Source organism: Equus przewalskii, chromosome 17 (assembly GCF_037783145.1).
Source record: "Equus przewalskii isolate Varuska chromosome 17, EquPr2, whole genome shotgun sequence".
NCBI lineage: Eukaryota > Metazoa > Chordata > Mammalia > Perissodactyla > Equidae > Equus > Equus przewalskii.
The window spans coordinates 60,027,190-60,047,049 of record NC_091847.1 but is presented as its reverse complement, the minus strand read 5'-3'; the positions used below and the strand labels follow the sequence as shown (position 1 = coordinate 60,047,049).

Genomic DNA, 19,860 nt, shown 5'->3' with positions numbered 1-19,860 from the left:
ATAAATATGAATTTTTATGTTAATAGTACTTTATTCAGGTATAATTTACTTACTGTAAAATGCACAGTTCTTAAGTGTATGCCACATTGAACTTTGACAAATGTGTGCATTCATTTAGCTATCACCCACGTTAAGATACAGAACATTCCATCACCCCTGAGAATTCCCTTCAGCCCAGGCAATAACCCACCCCACTGTGAAGCAAGCACAGGTCTGATTTTTATTACCATAGATTAATGGTGTTTGTTCTTCAGGCTCAGGTCAATGAAATCATACAGTACATACATACTCTTTTATGACTGGCTGCTTTTATTTTTGCATAATGTTTTTGACATCCACTTAGTTCTGTGTATCATTTCATTCTTTTTTATTGTGGAATCGTACACCCTTATTTGAGCATAATACCAATATGATTTCTAAATTCCACCCTTTTTTATATAGTTCCCCCCCAAACTAAATGTAATACATCTAAATTAAAAGTTTCTATCTCTAGGGAAAATATTTAGCAAATTTTTATCCTCAAATTTATAGATGATTTTTTTGTTGGAAACTTGTCTCTTCTGTTTCATAAACTGCTCTTGAATTTGCATAAGATATATTCAGATCTTTTTGGCTTGTTTATATATTATTATTGCTAATAATAGCTAACATTCCATGAGTGATTAAGTTTCAGGCTCTGTGCCAAATTCTTCATGTGAACTACTCTTTAAATTCTCACTAGAACCCTATGGGGTAGACAGCATTAGTTTAGAAATAGGTTTTGTAATTTGCTCAAGGCTGCACAGCTGGGAGGGGATGGCCCTGGGATTCAAATCCATGAACCCTTAGTCACTATGCCATACTCTTTAGCACTATATAGTTTATTAGAATAGCCACGTGTATGGTCATTTCAGCTTCCTACGCTTGATCCTTCAAATTTTAGATATGTACACAATAGTTCAAATGGACCCCCTACAACAGGAGAGAAATTAGCTTGGCCTCCCTGAATTAAAAAAGCAGAGTCAGACACTATGGAAAAAATCTGATTGTTTTGCTTACTTTTGGTAGGCACCACAGTTCTATAGGTGGCAAGGAGCCTTAGTAAAATATTGCTCCTCTTTCTTGTTAGATGGTCTTTACCATCTAATGGTGGGTTGGGATTCCCAGTGAATCTGGAGCATAATTGAATTTGTAGGGCATGGTGTGCCAGGTATTGTGACAAGTATTTTATGTGTATTATCTCATTTAATTATCCAGTAACTCTGTAAGATACCACTTTTTAGATATTAAAAGTCATATAAATAGTAAGGGATGGATCCTAGGCTCCAACCCAGCTGTGTCTGACAATAAAAGTCCGTCCCTTTAGCCACGGTGTTTTCTGACTCTGCTGTGGTAGTATAGATCTACATGGTGGTATCGATCTACTTGATTGCTGATTCTGCAGCAGATGCATTGTTGTTCTCTTTTTACGATTGCATTGAGATCAGGACACAAGGGGTTCTCTATTTTTTTTAATGCCCTAGGGACAATAAGATCCTCTAGATTTTCAATAAAGTATTCATTTCATGACTTGCAATTTTGGGAGGGAGGATTGTGGTCCTTGGTACAAGATCTAGAGATGTTTCACAGTCTCTCTGTTTCTAGAAGGGTAGTGGAACTGACCTTCTGGAAAGCCAAATGATGTGTTGTCCACCTTCCATTAAGGTCTATCTGAACCATTTCCATAATTGCACCCATCCCTGTTGCCATTTTGATGACTTTGATGATAAAGTAGATCACCCATCTAATGCATTGACATCTTCACTTTGCTAACCTGTTTGTCTGTTCTACCTTGGCCATTCACTTCCATGGGGACAGTCTGTGCCTTTGTCATCTAGCAGTAGTGCCAGCTCTGTAATCTTAATCTTAATTTCTTATCCTGTTCTTTGCTTACCATTTCTTTTCTTTCCAGCAGATTTGCTGTAGTACTCACTGCTAAAAATTTTGCTGCATTGGAACTGCCTATTCATCAGCTACCACTTACTATCTGTTCAACCCTAACCTCCTTGTCTACCTGAGATTTCATGGTTTACTGTAATAATCATTCCCTTGAAAATATCCTCCATTGCTTTGCCTTTCTTTTCTTCTGCCATACTCAGCTGGCAAATTCCCAACTCTAATTGCTGGAGAAAATCAGTCAACTGGGCTGACTGGTTTCACTTTAAGTTCAAGATAAGATTAAAATACAATCAACATTGCCTAGCAATCCCACCTTGTTTCTCTAGAAAGTTTGCCTTTCCATTTGATAAATAGCTGTGTAATTCTTTCTCTTCTCTCCTTACTCTTCCACACCCGGCCTCTCTTAGCCACTCTTTCCCTGCAGCTGATGACTTCACTTCCTCCTTCGAGGAGGAAGTAGAACCATCAGAAGGAACTCTCTCTTCATCCAACCAACAGATTTCGAAGCTTGTCAACATCAGTAGCCCTCTCTCCTTTTTCTTCTTGTGTAGCGGCTGAAGTATCCCTCTGGCTTTCAAAGTCCTCTTCTTCCCTTTGTTCAAGGTCCCATCCTCTCCATGACAATTGAATTTAATGGATCCCTTTGTCTCTTAACTCATTTGAGTTCTGAAGGTCATTTGACACAGAGGACTGCTCTCCTTTCCTCCTGTAGTTGTAACTACAACATTCTTTCAGAGTTTGAAGCTTAAATATCATTTCCTCAGAGGAATTTGAAGATCAGATTAGTTTAGGTCATCAAATTACACGTTCTCATTGAATTTTGTATTTTTCTTTCATAGCATGCATCAGATATGAAAATAAATTATTTGTGTGTAACCATTTGTTCAACGTCTGTATCCTATTCTGGATTGTCTGTTGCCCATCAGGTGTCCTACATGGCTGGTACAGAGCTTGGCATATAGCAGATGCTGATAAATATTTGTAGAATGAATTAATTAATATGTAAGTGACTGAAAGAGCTTAATATATGTTGGTTCTCTTTTCATTTCCTATTGCATACTTAGAGAATCCTGAATATCCCAAGGTCATAGAGTGAGAAAACACTATTTTCATAGAAGAAAGATAAGTTTATTGTGTGATGGGTGTTGACATATGTTTAAAATTACTTAAAGACATGCTCATGGACATCTCTTAGGCAGTTGAAAATATAGATCTGGATCTCAGTAAAGAAGTTATGGTTAAGGATATAGATTTTCAAATCATAAACATTTTATTACATCTGTTTAAAAATATGTTGTGGTCTGGTCCCATGTGTCTTAAACTGGAAGGAAAGAAGACAAGTGGGCTTCCAGGGTCAAATATGAAACATGTAGTGCATTTGGTACAAATTAAAATTATTTAAATTCTGACCTGATTAGAAAGAGTCAGTCTTGAAAGAGTTACAATGGAAATTGTAACACAAATAGAATTGTGTTTTCTTCTCTCCCCGCCCTCCTGCTTTTTGACAATAAATCTTGAGCACAGATCTAAGGTCTTTTCCTAAAAAAAGCAGAAAAAGCCTCACTCATAGATAGTAGTATTCCAAAGTTATGGTACCTGAAAAGTTATAGGGGTTTTGGAATCTGGCAAAGTTAATTATAGTCTTACAGCTCTGTATGAGACCCAAGAGAAGTAAATTTCAAACAAAGGTCAAGGTTAGTTACAAAGTCATATCACATTTACCCTTGAATACAAATAAGGTTGTGTTAAATAGGTCCAGTGAGTATCAAATTTCATAATTATGTTAGGGACTTATAATTCTTTAGATCTTGTAAAACCATATGACTCTTTAAAAAATACTATTGTCTTTATTTGTTTTCAATAAATGAGCCAATTTTTTGTTTTTTGAGGAAGATTAGCCCTGAGCTAACTACTGCCAGTCCTCCTCTTTTTGCTGAGGAAACCTGGCCCTGAGCTAACATCGTGCCCATCTTCCTCTACTTTATATGTGGGACGTCTACCACAGCATGGCATGCCAAGTGGTGCCATGTCTGCACCGGGATCCGAAACCGGGGAACCCCCGGCCACCGAGAAACCAAATGTGCAAACTTAACCGCTGCACCACCAGGTCGGCCCCAGAGCCAATTTTTATGAGCAAAAAAATGGAATAAAAAGGATGTGATCACTTTCCTCTCTGAACTATGTTTATAAGAAGCCTCGCTGTGGAGAGAGTGAGGCTGTTCATGACTCGGGCACCGCGATGCACTGTAGGGCATCTCCCCTGAATTGCGGACTGGCTTCTATGGAACTCTGAGTATGCTAATTTTGCAAGCTCATATTTGTTCTTGGGTGATAAACTCATGTTTGTGCTAGGATAATAAACAGTCTTCAGTTTTATTAGCAAAGAAGTAGGAGATCATTGATTCCAGGAGCGTAGCTGAGAGAACCAAGCAAGAGGATGTGAGGAGAGCTGCCAAAGCCAGTTTCCTGGTCGTGGCCCATGAATGCTTGTGGGATGCAGGACTGCATGCTGTTCTGCAATTCAGAGTGTTATATTTAATTCTAGACTTCGAGGAGAATGAATTGCTAATATTAAAACCTTCCTCATATTTGAAGAACTCTTTGTCACTTAATTTATTTTGTTGCAGCCAGCTCCTTTAACTTTTTCATATTTTTTCCTTAGATAAGAACACTGAGGCAGTCCTTTTATGAGTTTTTTTTCTCACCAGTGAAATGCAAGCAAATCGATAGCTAATTGCTTTTGTGCAAAGCTCGGTAAATAATAGATTTCATCTTGCCGCTATAGAAAACAAAATTTGAAGGCATTGTACCGTTGGGAAGCCAGGAAAGGAAGACTACTAGCAAAATTACTAGTGAATTAAAATAGAAATGATGGGGCCGGCCCTGTGGCCAAATGGTTAAGTTCGTGCGCTCTGCTTCAGCGGCCCAGGGTTTCACCGGTTCCGATCCTGGGTGTGGACATGGCACCACTCATCAGGTCGCGTTGAGGTGGCATCTCACATGCCACAGTTAGAAGGATTCACAACTAAATAAAGTATACAACTATATACAGGGGTGATTTGGGGACAAAAGGCAGAAAAAAAAAAAAGATTGGCAACGTTGTTAGCTCAGGTGCCAATCTTAAAAAAAATAAATAAAGTAGAAACGATGATAATGGTACTGGCCCAATAAAAAGTCTGAGAAATCAACTATTGGTAGTAAAGAAAAAGAAACTGTTACAGTCTGATTTGGGGTGGCTGGTCCAAAAAATGGAATAAATAATACATGCAGTGTATCCTTCTATGATTTTTTGCCATTTCCCAGTTCTTGGGTTTTGGTGGATATATGTGTAGAGGTGAGTAAACATACTTTAGAAGAGGAATAACCCTCCAGATCTATTGGTCTACGATACAATTTTTATGAATACCCTCAGATATGAACATGTTTGGGTTGAGTTAGCGTAAATAAATGAAAGGCAGTTCTTCCTCATTGGAGCCTCGTGCATATAAAATTTCACTCCTCCTTATTACTCCATTATTTTATTGAGCTACTACTTGTTTCAACCAGACAGATATTTGCTTATAGCAAGAGCTAGGGATTGGAGCATAGAAAGGACATTGCCACCTCTGAGGCCGGCAAGAGAAACAAGTACGTTGAGGATGAACAAAATTTAGTCCCAAGAATGTAATTGCTTAGCTCATTAGCTATGAGGAAATAGTTTAGCTATGGATATGTAGTTGTATACATAGTTATGTAAATACCTACTTGAAATCTTCCTAAATCACTTTATGATATAATTTTTGAGAAATCTCTGCCTGGGAAGCTTTATGGAATCCATTTGTTTCTGCTTCAAGCAAAGTTACGTGGTAACATCGTGTTCGTCTCCATCCAGTGACAGCTGCATATTTTTGCCAAGAATATTTTTAGTAGCACACGTGCAAACTTTTGAAGAATTATAAATATGTGGATAATTTATGTATGTGCATTATTTTTGATAAATGAATGTCAATTTTTAAATAGATAGAAAAGTACAAGTTCATATCTATATATTGGTAAGACTAATATATAAATCCAAGACTATAGCATTTATTTCTTCAGAGATAGTCTCATTTCACTACAAAATAAAGACAACTACACAATAGAACTAGACAACTGTCTATTTTCTTTGAAATGGGAATACAAAAGTTTTGCTAATCAGGAAGTTATTTTTTGAGGAGTCTTCTTCAAAACAGCAACCAGCACTGATATTACCCATTGTTTATTGGGCAGAGATCCTTATTCCACAGAAATTGCATGTTAAAATTATCTGCAGAACAAGGGAAGTGCTGTGTGTAGCGCTGAAAAACCCCTCACCTCTCTCATGGACGAGGACAACCATTGTTGCTCCTACTGCTTTGTGGGACAGCTCCCATCCCCAGAAAAGGTGCTTATTTCTAGAACTTAAAAGCTGTGGTGAGGGTGCTACTCTCCTTGGGACTTCTACTTTAAAGAGAGTTATCTATAAGTTCAACTGGAAATGAAGTTTATTTTGATTAGAAAATACAATCTCAAGTGGTCGTCAAAAGCTTCTGCCTTTTATTGATCTCCAAGCTAATATAAAACACTTTTAACAAAACTTTTTTGTTGGCTTCCTTTCTGTGATTCATGTGTTCTTTTTTCCTTTTTCTGTGTCAAAACAGAAGAAACACATACCATTTTATTTTTAATGAAGCTTTCTCAGGGGTACTATTTTAAAGAAATCTTTACCTAAAGTAAAATGCCTTCTAAGGTAATTGTGTATTTTCTATTTTTACATTGGCTTTAACGACTAACAATTTACCATGGTTATGATGTATGTAAGACATATTTCTTAGCTATGTAATCTATAAAAGATATAGTAATCACTCTCAAAGATTTTAAATGATTTATCCTATATATGAAACATTTTGAGACAATTAGAATTTTTATTACATATACCTACACTGCATAGAAAATGCGTTCTGGTCACTACTTACCAGATATTTAAAAAAACATGGAACTTGGGGTGGCCGATGGCTGAATGGTTAAAGTTCCACATGCTCCGCTTTGGTGGCCTGGGATTTGTGGGTTCAGATCCTGAGTGTGGACCAACTCCACTCATCAGCCACGCTGTAGCAGCGTCCCACACACACAGTGGAGGAAGACTGGCACGGGTGTTAGCTCATGGCTAATCTTCCTCAAAAAAAAACACATCAAAAAAGGGGAGTGGGCAACAGATGCTAGCTCAGGGTGAATCTTTCTCACACATACAAAAAAAGGAACTTCATATATGTATGTATATGTATATATGAATAATTTCCTCCAATAAGCATAAAAATACCATTAAGTTAAACGGCAGCTCTTCCGCCTGTAGAAGGGGCTCATGGCTCCTCCTTTTAAGAACTTCACTAAATTCACTGGGTTGTAATAAGATCTGCTTATCTCACTGAGCTGCTTTTAGATCCAGGAAGTAACATTTGGAGGGATGCTGTGCAATCTGTAGAACGTATGTGAATGCGGGAGGTACTCCACTGAGGTGAACCAGTCACCTGAGCGTAAGCAGAACATTGCCTCTCAGGCCTTGATTGTGCTTTCAGAAGCACTAAGCACGTCTCTTTGAGGATTCCGGAGTCGTGCTCTCCTCACGTGTGGTGAGTGTTTCCTCAGGATTTGGGTGGTTTGTTGGAGAGCAGGAACTTCTGAGCATCCTGACACTAAACAGGAGGTTCTATAGATAGAACAAATATGAATGTGGTCCCAGGAGAAAGAGATCAGATATATAGAATGGCTAAGAGGCTCCTCACCACCAAATCTGGATCTAATGCCAACAAAAAATATGAATAAACAAAAGAAAGCTAATGTTGAAATTTGCTTATAGCTAAAATATTTCTTTTCCAGAACGCTGTAAATGTAAGCCTATTAGAGCCACACAGAAGACCTATTTCCGAAACAATTACAACTATGGTAAGGATAACTTCATGTTTGACCGATAAACTGCTCCATTAAGAAAGGAGTGTGTGTGTGTGTGTGTGTGTGTGTGTGTGTGTGTGTGTAAATTAGTAAAGCAGTTTAAGAATAGGCTTAGAAACAAATAAACAAGGACAACTTTAAGAGCATAGTCCCCCTCTTCCAAAGAATTAAAATTCCTAACAAACACTTGATTTTGAAGCATATCAGGCAGTAGTGCTGGCATCCTAGAACCATGCAGTTAAGGGCACGGAGATGTGCGTCAAAATAGATGCGAGGGACTCTTCCCTTTCTGAGGGGCTGAGTGAGTGGAGCCTCGCGATCCTCATTTGGGCTTGAGTGCTCCACTGGGATGGGCAGAGGAGCCCTTTGATGCATGACACGAGGGAGTTAAGAGTCAAACTTGGTTTCTTCAGTCAGTCTATCTCACGGAAAACATCGACAGAGCTGGAAAGTGACACTTCTGGAGGTTGTTAGTATTCAATTAAGGAAATGTTTTGTTGTCTAGCTTGGCCTAGAAATGTGACCCTCTGATAAAATATTAATTGAAGAGCTACCAAGCGAAATGTAGCTGACAAACAACTGAAGGAGGGAAAAGCCTACTGTCCCTGTGCCAGGTACTGGGTTAGGTGGTTTCCAGACGCTATCTTGTGTAATTTTCTCAACTGCCCTGTGGGATGTATTATTATCCGCATTTTATCAGCCATTGTTGAAGCTAAGTTGTCCTTTCCTTGATTATTCAGAATGTACTTTTGGGTACTGGCATGCTTCCAAGCCACAGATATCAATTACCATTCTATTTGGAAGAGTCAATTAATATGGTTTTTCAGTTGATAAAATAAGGGACAAATCAATATTTGCTGTTTTCTATGGGGATTTTATTGTGATTTTTTTCCTAGCATCCATGATCTTAATGAAGGTCATGTTACTATCTCTGCAGAAGACTGCTAAGGCTGAGTCAATGAATAAACATGGCAATTAAATAGATTTTTTAAGGGAACTTAATTATTAAAATGAGAGTTTTATTATTGAGTTTATGTGTCCTACTTTAGAGGATATGGGAAATATACTGCATATTTATTTCTACTTTTATAGTTTTGGGAATTGGAAGGAGAGAAATGAGTAAGACCGTAAGAGTAATCTTTGATCTTTGAAAATATTGTGTATTAAAAGGTATAAAGTGGGAAATTCTCAGTATGGTTAAATCTCTTTAAAATAAATACACCTAGTTTCCCAAGTTTTTCTTCAATAGAATCAGCTTTTATTTTTTTCTTACTGCTCAAGAGGAATCTAATTTCTCTCAGCCAATGATGGACACACTTTCCAAGGTTGAAAGGTTATGTTTGTCTAAGAAGTCAAATGCCTGCTTATCCGAGGACCCATTCCTCTACAAATTGATGTGGAAATCACAGGAAAAGGAGGCCTTAATTTTTAGGAGATTAGCTTTTAAATTGAAAAATGCTAAATGAACTTTTAAGTCAAGTTATTCTAAAAACAAAAGTATAATAATTTTACATCAGGGGAATTTAGTTGAGTTTGTATTTATTTTACTTATTATCAATTTTTACTTTATCCAACTTCCTTAGTGCTATAATGGTTGGTGCTACTTTTTTTTAAGTTAAAATACTAGTGGTTACAAGTCATGGAAAGAGAAGCTCACAAGGTAGCTGAGTGAATATTATAACATGAAATGGGATGAGGAGACAACTTCTTTCTCAGAACCAAACAATAACCAGGTTGCCCATAGTTTAAGGATTTTCATTTGTCTGGGGCTAACTTAGAGCTTCTTTGGGGAAGGCAGGCACTCTGATTAAATAGAAGGAAAAACCCTGAAAAGAAAATACATTTTAAATTCTAAAATATCTTGATTTTCATCTTTTTAAAAATATCTGCATGTGTCTAATCAGAAAACAAAGTGGGAGTGGGAGCAATTGATAATTCAGACAAAACCTCTGTTTCCTTTGGATTAATTCAGTTAAAAGCCCTTGAGCTTTAACAAAATTACTTGAATAATCAAAGTAAGGCTTGTAGAGAGATATTTACTTTGGAGTGGGTGCATGTGCTAAAAATTTCTAATGAAAATAGTAGACACACTGGGTAAATAAATCACTAGCTTGAGAACATTTGCACAGCTCACTAATCTCTCATGGTTGACGAATGCTATGAAGCACATTCACGTAAGCCCGGACACACAAAAATGTCTGCTAGCTGGGGTTGTGGATTTATTATCTGATTTTCCCAAATGACATTTCAAAAAGGGCAATCTTATCTTTTGTTAAAATACAGACGAGAAAGAACCCTAATAGAAAAGGACTCCACTCCCAAATCGCACGGAGCTGGGACAGCCGGGCAGATATAATTTGTCTGCTACAAGTTCTCATACTTGAGAGAGCTAATTCTCTGAAGATTGAAATATCTGTGAAGCAAAAATGAGGTTTTGTCCTAAAGTTTTTAGAATTAATTAGCAACAATTTCTATCGTATGTATCTTGTCCCGGTGGAACGTTATTGAAAGTTTCTGTATGGAGTGGGGTCATTGAGGGGGAATGGTTTATTAGCTGGCTTTATATTTTCATGGATTACTTTTTTTCCATTCCTTTGTAGTCTAAACCCCTAAAATATGTGGGAAGGGACTCAGATGAAAGTGGTTTGCAGATATGTGCCTAAGAGGCTTTCAAAAAGTGGATTCATGTGGATAAGTTGTGTTTTCCTCTGCGTAACATCCATGGATGCTGAACCAGAGAAATGAGGGTCAAAAGCCATTGGCTTCTTACTAATTGACATTTTTGCTTCTTCCTAGGCTTTTCAAACTCCCCCCTTAAAAAAAAAAAAAAAAGCTTATTTACCAGAAATAGGAATTTAAAGAATTTGGCTCTTCCAAAGGGGAGAAATAGGGAAAAGAAACAGTACTGTACTTTCTAGCTTCTGAGTTAAATACTTTGACTTTGCAACTGAATTGATTATTTTTAAGGCAGTTTCTCTTTATACTGAGAAGTGACACTGACTCTTGTGAGATAAATTGGGTGCCAGTATATCCACTGAGAGAGGTAGATTAATGCAGTTGACAGGTTTGACCATATTCCATAGCGTGTGAGGGGAGGGGATGTTGGAGTGTCTGACTTCAAAGCAGATGCAGGAAACAAGTTCTAGTGGTGACAGCTCTTATTCCAAAAGAAAATACCTACAGGAGAGTATAAAAGATAATCTGTGCTGAAAGACAGGAAGAAAGGAACTGATGTCTGAATGGTGAGCGAAAATGAGGAAGGTGAAAAGATTGCAGAATCAGTCTGGGAACCCCGTAGAACAGGGTAGCTTTATACTACTGAAGAGACCCCCAATTCTTTAGAGAATCTATTAATAGACCTGATAGAAGAATGCTGACAAGCAAACAAAGCATTTTTAAGCACTGGGTCTGTACATACAGTGAAATTAATATAGTTTAAATTCCTGTTGGCAGCAATTGAAACTGCATACATACATATACACACATCCAAAATGAAATTTTTGGGGAAAATTATATCAGATTCACTCAATCTTTGATTATTTAAATGGATTTCTCACAATGAAATACATGCACACACTTATGCATATGTATACACAAATATGTACGTCCGTGCAAATTGGAAGGGGATCAGGGCTGAATGTTAAGGGGCCTGGTGTGTTGTACAGTGTTTCACTCACTACTGTCTAAGGCAAAAATGTCTGATTGACTTTTCTTCTCCGTTCATTGAGCACGAGGTGGATAAGAATTGATTAGAAAGAAGCCTACTTGCCTTTTTTGAATGGGGCACCCGTTGCGTGTCATATTACCTTATCGTCTTTGTTGTCGTTTATCCAGTCATTCGGGCTAAAGTTAAAGAGGTAAAGACCAAGTGCCATGACGTGACTGCAGTAGTGGAGGTCAAGGAGATTCTAAAGGCTTCTCTGGTAAACATTCCAAGGGACACTGTTAACCTTTACACCAGTTCTGGCTGCCTGTGTCCGCCACTTAACGTTAATGAGGAGTATATCATCATGGGCTATGAAGATGAGGAACGCTCCAGGTAATGCCCTCCCTTAAGGATTCGGAATACTTTCTATGCCTGTCCATCCTTAGTGCATTTCTCTAGAGATCTTACTTTGGGATCTGTTCTACCTTCCAGGGGATTACAGATAGGTTTTAGTCAGGTCCCTCCATTTCATGTATTGGATAGCAAGGCGTCTGTGTGCAATTTGTGGGTGTGCATTTTTCTTGGGGGAGGGATTGTAACTCCATTTGTTCTTAAAGGGGTCCATTAACTCCCAAATTGTTAAGAATTACTGTTCTAAACCTTGGCCGTCGTATTTTAAAATAAACAGGTAAGTCTTTCCTGGCAATGATTCTTTGTATATTTCACTAGTATGTTTTAATTCTTCAAAAATCTTTGCTTCTTTAAAAAATGCAGATTGCTGTTGGTGGAAGGTTCTATTGCTGAGAAATGGAAGGATCGACTTGGTAAAAAAGTTAAGGTAGGCCTATGTTTTATGTTCAAAGTGATGCACAGAAATAAAAGTAGAAAACCAGCCATTTGTCATTTAAGCAAAATAGCTGCACTCAACTACATGAGGAATATTAAACCCTGAACTTGTGTATGTATTATTATTTCAAGCACTGAGTTTGTCTTTAATGTGTATTTCGTTTAAGGAGTTGGCCTTGAGCTAACATTTGTAGCCAATCCTCCTCTTTTTGCTTGAGGAAGAGTGGCCCTGAGTAACATTTGTGCCCATCTTCCTCCACTTTGTATGTGGGATGCTGCCACAGCAGGGCTTGATGAGCAGCATGTAGGTCTACACCCGGGATCTGAACTTGCCAACCCCAGGCAGCCAAAGCAGAGAGCATGAACTTAACCACTATGCCACTTGGCTGGCCCCGTAACTTTTACTTAGAACTGAGTCTCATGTCCATCCCTCGCTGCAAGACAGGCTGGGAAGTGAAGCTTTTTTAGCTGGGCATATTGCTTCCTTGAACAAATTTGCTCCTCTGTGAGTCAAAGAAGAAGGGGAGAATAAAGGATGGGTAGGAAACTACCAATGTTGTCCGGATGCCTGGACACCAGGTCCTATGTACAAGGTGTAGCCACGTTCATCTGTATACAAGAGATCTGACTAAATTAGGCCCTTAGAGCAGTAATGTAGTTTTATTTTTAAGCTAGTGACTCTTAGGTTCTGGAATGATGCAGTTTTTTAAAATCCCAGTAAATTACCTTAATATAGAAGGTTCCATTTCTTCCTACTATACTAAGCAACTCGATTTCAAAGAAAGGAATGTGGAGGAGTATGCATACAGGACCTAAAACTAAAGAGGAGTGTGTGTGTGTGTGTGTGTGTGTTAATGGGCAGGGAAGGGGAAAAGGGAAGGGGAGAATGGGAATTGTACCAAACATAATACATCCTCTTTCTCTGTGAGTTTGAAGAAGGCTTGGGAAACATTTACAGGGTAAGTTAAACACCCCTGGGCAGTTTATCTTATACATCTGGCACTTCACACAGCAGGCACATTTGAGTTTAAGTGACCTACAAAAATGTAAAGGGCATTATTTTGCAGGGAGAAACTGCCCTCCAGTAAGCTCTTATTATCCTCATGTGTTTGTCAAAAATGAGATGTATTTCAAGTTCCGATATGTGAGAGTTCTCTATTTGTATCTCTTTTCAATTAGTTGGGTGTTTATTAAAAACCTTCAGTATGGCCTTCTTCACTATGCTGAAATCTCTTACTGTCCTTTTAATTCGGTTTTCTGCTTGCTAATGCAGAACAGGAATTTGTCCTAAATTCCTGTACCAGTTGGAAGAGCTTTCAACATGTCTGCTGCAATGCATGTAACAAGGCTTGCTGCTTCTCTTTGGTACCAAAACAATTATCATCATATAAAGACCCAGGGTACATGGCTTGTTTGTGTTGTTCCCTGGTAAGAGAAACATGTTTTCCATTGCTTTTACAGGGAACCCACAGAGTTATTATTGTGAAATCATTTATATTCTCAGTCTGGGTATAAATATGCTAAAGGGAAGAATTAAACCAATAAGTTGAACAATTTTTAATTCGTATGCAATATTCAGGGCTAAAGACGTTGGATGGAAAATCCCTCTTGGCTAGAATTACTAAGATCCTTAGTTTAGTTTTCCAGTCCATTTGAAGATGTAATAAAAAAGAGTTTTTATGTAGGATACTGGTTTTTTTTTTTTTTTTTAAATGAGTTGACTTTTCAGCTGATTTTTGCTCTCAGTGGATAGATCAAGAATTAAATAAAGACTTTTTTATGGCTTTGCCATGCAAATGGTTGTTTACCTAAGTCTCTGGTGCAGTAGGTTGTTCAAATCAAGATATTTGGCCTGTCTTGGGGAGATGAGAATCAACTGTTTTTTAATATGAAAAACAATAAGATGGCGGAGTAAAGTGTGCTAAAATGAAGAATTACTTTCAGTAACTGAAAAATGATAATTTATTATTTACTGAGCACTTTATACGTTGTTCATCCGTTAATCTTCAGAACAGTCTTATAAGCAGATTCTGTTATTAATTCCAATGTGTAAATGATGAAAATGAGGTCTGTCTAATAAGTTCAAGAAACTTCTCAGAGTAACTGATGGAGTTAGAATTGGAACTTGTGCCATCAAACATTACCTCCTTGCTACTCAAAGTGTGGTCCCTGGACCAGCAACTTTGCCATCACGTGGAGCTTGTTAAGTATGAAAATTTTAGGCCTCATCACTGAGCCACTGAAGGAGAATCTGCGATTTTAACAAGATCTCCAGGTTATTTCTATATTCATTGAAATTTGAGAAGTACTGCTGTGGTCCTTATTCTTATTTATTACCTATAAAACCCATAATATAACTTCCTGTTAACTTACTACTTGTAAACATTATTGGCGTTGTTAATGTGAAATATTGGTAAACTTGATTGTGGTTATTAGAAACATTGGTAATGTCTGCTTTTTAAATCTTAAGAATGAGGGCAGAACCTTGTCTGTTCTATTAGTTGCACTTGGGAGATATTAGAAAACGACTTTTAAGAGACCCCATCCACCTCCTCCAAATTTCCAACTTCTTCACTCCTCAAATCACATAGGTTTAAAAAGACTATGTTTTTATGTGTCGTAAGAGAGGAAGATGAAAAATAGCCCTTCCTTCAAATTCTGTATGTCAATCTTCCTTTTGTTGATCGTTTGTGAAGCGCCAGACTTGAGTATGTTACGTCAGGAAATACCTGCAGATATCAACGGATATTTGGTCACCATTTACCAATGTGGAAATTTTAAGTTTAAGGTTTGCTATGACAGCATTACTATAGGTGGACAATTTTGTGCTTTTTAAAATCAGAAAATTATATCATATAGCATCAATTTTGTTGTTGCCCTGGAATGTAGGTTTCATACTTTTGGGGAAGTAGTAAAATGCTTTGGGATCTGATGTTGCAGTCTTACTCAGTTGTTAGAATAATAGAAATGATGACCCTGGTGATCCATGGATGTGACCATCTTCTGTTTTAAATTTCACAGCGCTGGGATATGAAGCTCCGGCATCTTGGACTGAATAAAAGTGATTCCAGCCACAGTGATTCCACCCAGAGTCAGAAGTCTGGCAGGAACACTAACCCCCGGCAAGCACGCAACTAAATCCTGAAACGCAGAAAGAACATCAGTGGACTTCCTGTTAAGACTTGCATTGCTGGACTAGCAAAGGAAAATTGCACTATTGCACGTCATATTCTATTTTTTACCACAAAAATCACGTGGTAACTGATATTACTTTTATTTTCTCTTTTGTTTTCTGCTTTTCTCCCTCCGCCCCCCCCCCCCCACACTGTTTTTGGTCTGGGTACAGATCCTTAAATATATTATATGTATTCTATTTCACTAATCATGGGAAAACTGTTCTTTGCAATAATAATAAATTAAACATGTTGATTCCAGGGCCTCTTTGCTGGAGTAAATGTTAATTTACTGTTCTGCACCCAGATTGGGAATGCTGTATTGGTTGCAAAGAGAGGTTTCCAGTATACACAACACACAGAAAGCTAGATATGCTGTAAAACATACTCTGCTGATGTAATCACAGCCCCATTTTCGTATGCCTTTTGGGCATTCTCCTCACGCTTAGAAAGTTCTAAATGTTTATAAAGGTAAAATGGGAGTTTGAAATCAAATGCCTCTCAGGCAAAGCAATCAAGCACCAGGAAGCATTTAGAAGGAAATGACACACAAGATGAATTATTTGCAAGATTGGCAGGAAGCAAAATAAATAGTCTTAGGAGCCCGGGAAAGAACATTTTGCCTGATTGAGAAGTACAGCTGAACCCAGTAGCTGTTGGGGTGTTAACAGTAGCATTTTTCTCTTGGCAATACGTTTGAATTGTTTATGAATATATTAATCAGCATTAGGGAAGTGAATTATAACTAGACATCTGCTGTTATCAGCGTAGCTGCTTAATTTGCTTCCTTTTAAATAAACCCATTGGTGTAAGTCTTTTTTTCTTCTTCTTCTTTTAAAATAAATCTCACTTGCTGCACTGACCAGGAAAAGAAAGTATGTATGCATGTGCACCGGGGTGTTATTTTAAAAAAATGTGTAGCTCTATAAAATGCTGTAGTCACGGGATGGTAAAATATGCAAGGTCCTTTTTAAATTTTTTTGGCGTGTGTCTGTGTTAGTGTATGTGTGTGTCTGTGCACTAACACCCAAGCTGGACTGAATTACAGGCCTATGCACTGGCCTGCACTTTATCATTTGGATTTGTGCTGTTTAATGCTCAGTAAAATACGCCTAATAAAAGGAATTATCGTTGTCAGGAGAGAGGTCATTCTGACTTTTGAAACAAATGCAGATTCTCATTACCAAGCTGCAGCGCGCTCCCCACGGACCACAGGGAACAAACGCCATTGTTCCACCCTTCCTCTGGCAGGGGTCTTGAGAGCCGGCGCCAATCGCTTGAAAACCTCATTTCCTTCCATTTACATGTTCGAGATTAGCAGAACCAAATTTCTAAGCTGTGGTTTGCTGCAAATAAAACACTTATGAAGCAAAATGGTGCTATGTTTCCTTCTACAAGGACAATCACGCAAGAATGGAATTCATTCAAAGTTTCCCAAAATGGTAAATAATGATGCATCTAAATTCTCTCTTTTGGAAGTAAGAGAACATCCTTGCCTTCTGACTGACTCCAAACCCCAACAATTTGCACAATCCCAGAAGAAGGAGTACCCACCTGTGCCCACAGGAGGACTGCAGAGTCTTTGGAGCTGCCCTGTGGTTGCCTTCAGATAATTTCGCTGTCTGCCCTTCGGACTTTAGTCTCAGATGGCTAGGGCGGGAGCATCTCTTTCTAGATGCTGCTGGCATAGGCTTAAAAAGGGAGTTTGGGCATCACAGGGGGGCAGTGAAGTGCCACTGCACTTTGGACTTGAAAGAACTGCACCTCAGGATCTCTCATCCTGATATTTATGCCTCAACTTGAAGGCCTGAGGACTAGAAAGTTTTGTTTCTGCATCATCCTGTTTCTCTCATGCTTTTTTCATGTTAACTATGGGAAGAAGGGCAAGAATTGACTGCATGAGATTTAAAGGAATTTGTTTCTCAAATCCACAAAATGTCTGACACCTCCAGAGCATAGTAAGAGGAATTTTAAGTGACGAAATGTTTCCGTGTACAATGAAAGCCACAATGTTTCCAGCTCCCATCCCTTTCTTTTTTGGGAGCTGGAGGGTAATACTTAGTTTCTGTGTAGAGATGTGATGCAATTTATGCTCAATACATATACAATTATAATATTTATAAGCAAAAGAGGACCAGATTCTCAGATTTAGCAGTGTTTTTTGCCACTTTCCGTTTTAACAATCTGTACTGGCAATGCTTGATTTTGCTTATTTATATGAGGCTCTGCCAGTACTTTATGGTTTCTAATGGTAGAAAGTCCTTTTGGTATTTCAGTTTGAGAGTTGCAATATCTTCATTTATAAACTATGTGCAGGCTTTCTCTGGGGGATGACATGATTTTTATCACGATGTTCACGTTTCTAACCAGACTGCTAGACCGTTTCTACTCTGCAATTGCCAGAATACAAATATATCTCATTAGTGTCTCCCTACAGGATTTTCTGACAGGTACTAACTTTCAAAGCCACTAACATTTAAATCTATATGCATCCTTGTCAGTAACCTTGAGATCTATAAAATTAAAATTTCTTTGGAAACTTATTCACCTTCAGGATTTTAATTTTCCTAGCCAAATAACAACAAAATGTTAGATGCATGCTGAATAAGCTAGTAAAAATTAAAATAACAGCAAACTTGGATTCTCCTCCTGGATGCGTGAGTATTTCCCTGTGTCACATACAGAGTGTAATCTGACTCGGTGCCATATGTTGCACTGAACATTTGGGGGTGGGGTGGGACAAATCCATGTCTTCCCACATCTGTTATATATCAAGAAAGCAAACATAAAAATTAAGTCACTGTGAGTAAATAGCACTACTTAATGCCTTCTGCAAGGAATTATTTGCTATTTTCCAACAAGTAAAATGACTATTAAGTATTTCAAGATTGCTGTTCATTTAGACCGAATTTTAATATTTAAATAATACCAGCATTCAAGAACATGGTAAAAATGAGGTAAAGCAGAGATTTCTAATGTTACTGAGATGCAACCCAGAGAATTTTTCAAGTTGGTTGCTGGCTGTATAAATATTTAAAAAAACAGTATAGTCGTACCTTTGATAATTATCTCCTTGGGGTAATAATGTCTAACAGTGGCTAGAGCCCTATACAAAACACTTGCACGTGTGTTACCTCATGTAATCCTTGAAGGTTTGTGAAGCAGATATTGTTATTTCCATTTTACAGATGAAGAAATCAAGGATTTAGAACTTCAGAGTTAGGTAAGGAGCATAACTTGCTCAGATCCTCTTATTCTTATTTCCCAAGTTATGTTTTCCACCATTGCAATTGCTGATAAAAAGATAAACCCATCCTGACTTTGTGAAAAAGTGTGGTGTCAGGCACACAGCAGTTAATGCTTTTTTCTCAAACTTAGATCTACCAATAGTATGTCAGAGAGTCTATATAGCATAGCCCCAACTCTGACCCCAAACACTGCCACTTCAACTCTTCAGTTGTCCTCACCAACAAAATAAAAATTTCAATGCAATTATTCTCATATAGGATGAGCAAGTGAATAAACAATTAAAGAGATTCTTTCGGGATTAAAAATTTAAAGAAATATGACTCTCAGTGGGAAAAAATGTTATTTTCCTCCTGTTTCTGTTTTCTCTTGAATTTGGAGATAAGTATGGAGTTAATAGTGTTCCACAGGGCCAGGAGGAAAGTTGAAGTTAAAAGTGGATGGTTACTACAAGTAAAACCAGAATGGCTGCTTTCCACGGGCAACCCCTGTTTGTCATTCTTAGAGCATTTCCCTTATCCCTCCCTTTACCTGAGTCCTCTGAGATCTAGGAAAAAACTATTCTACATGACCTAATTCCCTCTGCTTTCTTTCATTAAATATTTTCATTATGAAGGGGATTTGACATATTGAAAGACAACTGAAGCTGTTTTTCTTTGGGTAAAATGTACACATCATTTGTTGTTTCTGCTTTGAATGGGGAGTGTTGAGAACTCAAGGAGCTATGAAGAAAGAAAAGATGGCTCAAAGAAGCTTGACCAGTCCAAAAGGAAAGGTTTTGTGGGCTATTGAGGAGGCTGTCTCAGAAATGAAAGGAAATACAGAAAAGAACTTCCCACTAACCACAAGGATGTGGAGGGGGATGACACCACTTATGGTATGGTAGTTCTGTGGCTGCCCCTCCAAATAGCCATCACCACCTCCCCACATGCTTAACATCATGAAATGGGATGATGTTACAATTGTAGGGTAGGATCTTAGGAAAGTTTGGGGCATCAGCAAGGGTAGGTCAGGGGTGATGTATGAACCTTAGGATAGCTCTGGAATGGTAAATAGTTGTGAAATAGAACAAAAATATTTCTTGTC

The 19,860-nt window shown here is 38.0% G+C and overlaps 1 protein-coding gene across 1 annotated transcript in view; it reads left to right on the top strand.

The window, feature by feature from the left end:
• Nucleotides 1–16,665, top strand: part of FRZB (frizzled related protein) — a 31,781-nt gene extending 15,116 nt beyond the window's left edge. Inside the window, exons 3-6 of the mRNA XM_070580384.1 lie at nucleotides 7,792–7,857; nucleotides 11,698–11,902; nucleotides 12,284–12,347; nucleotides 15,377–16,665. Coding sequence (XP_070436485.1) covers nucleotides 7,792–7,857; nucleotides 11,698–11,902; nucleotides 12,284–12,347; nucleotides 15,377–15,493 — 452 coding nt within the window. The 3' untranslated portion in view covers nucleotides 15,494–16,665. The remainder of the gene's footprint in view (nucleotides 1–7,791; nucleotides 7,858–11,697; nucleotides 11,903–12,283; nucleotides 12,348–15,376) is intronic.
• Nucleotides 16,666–19,860: the final 3,195 nt, after the last annotated feature.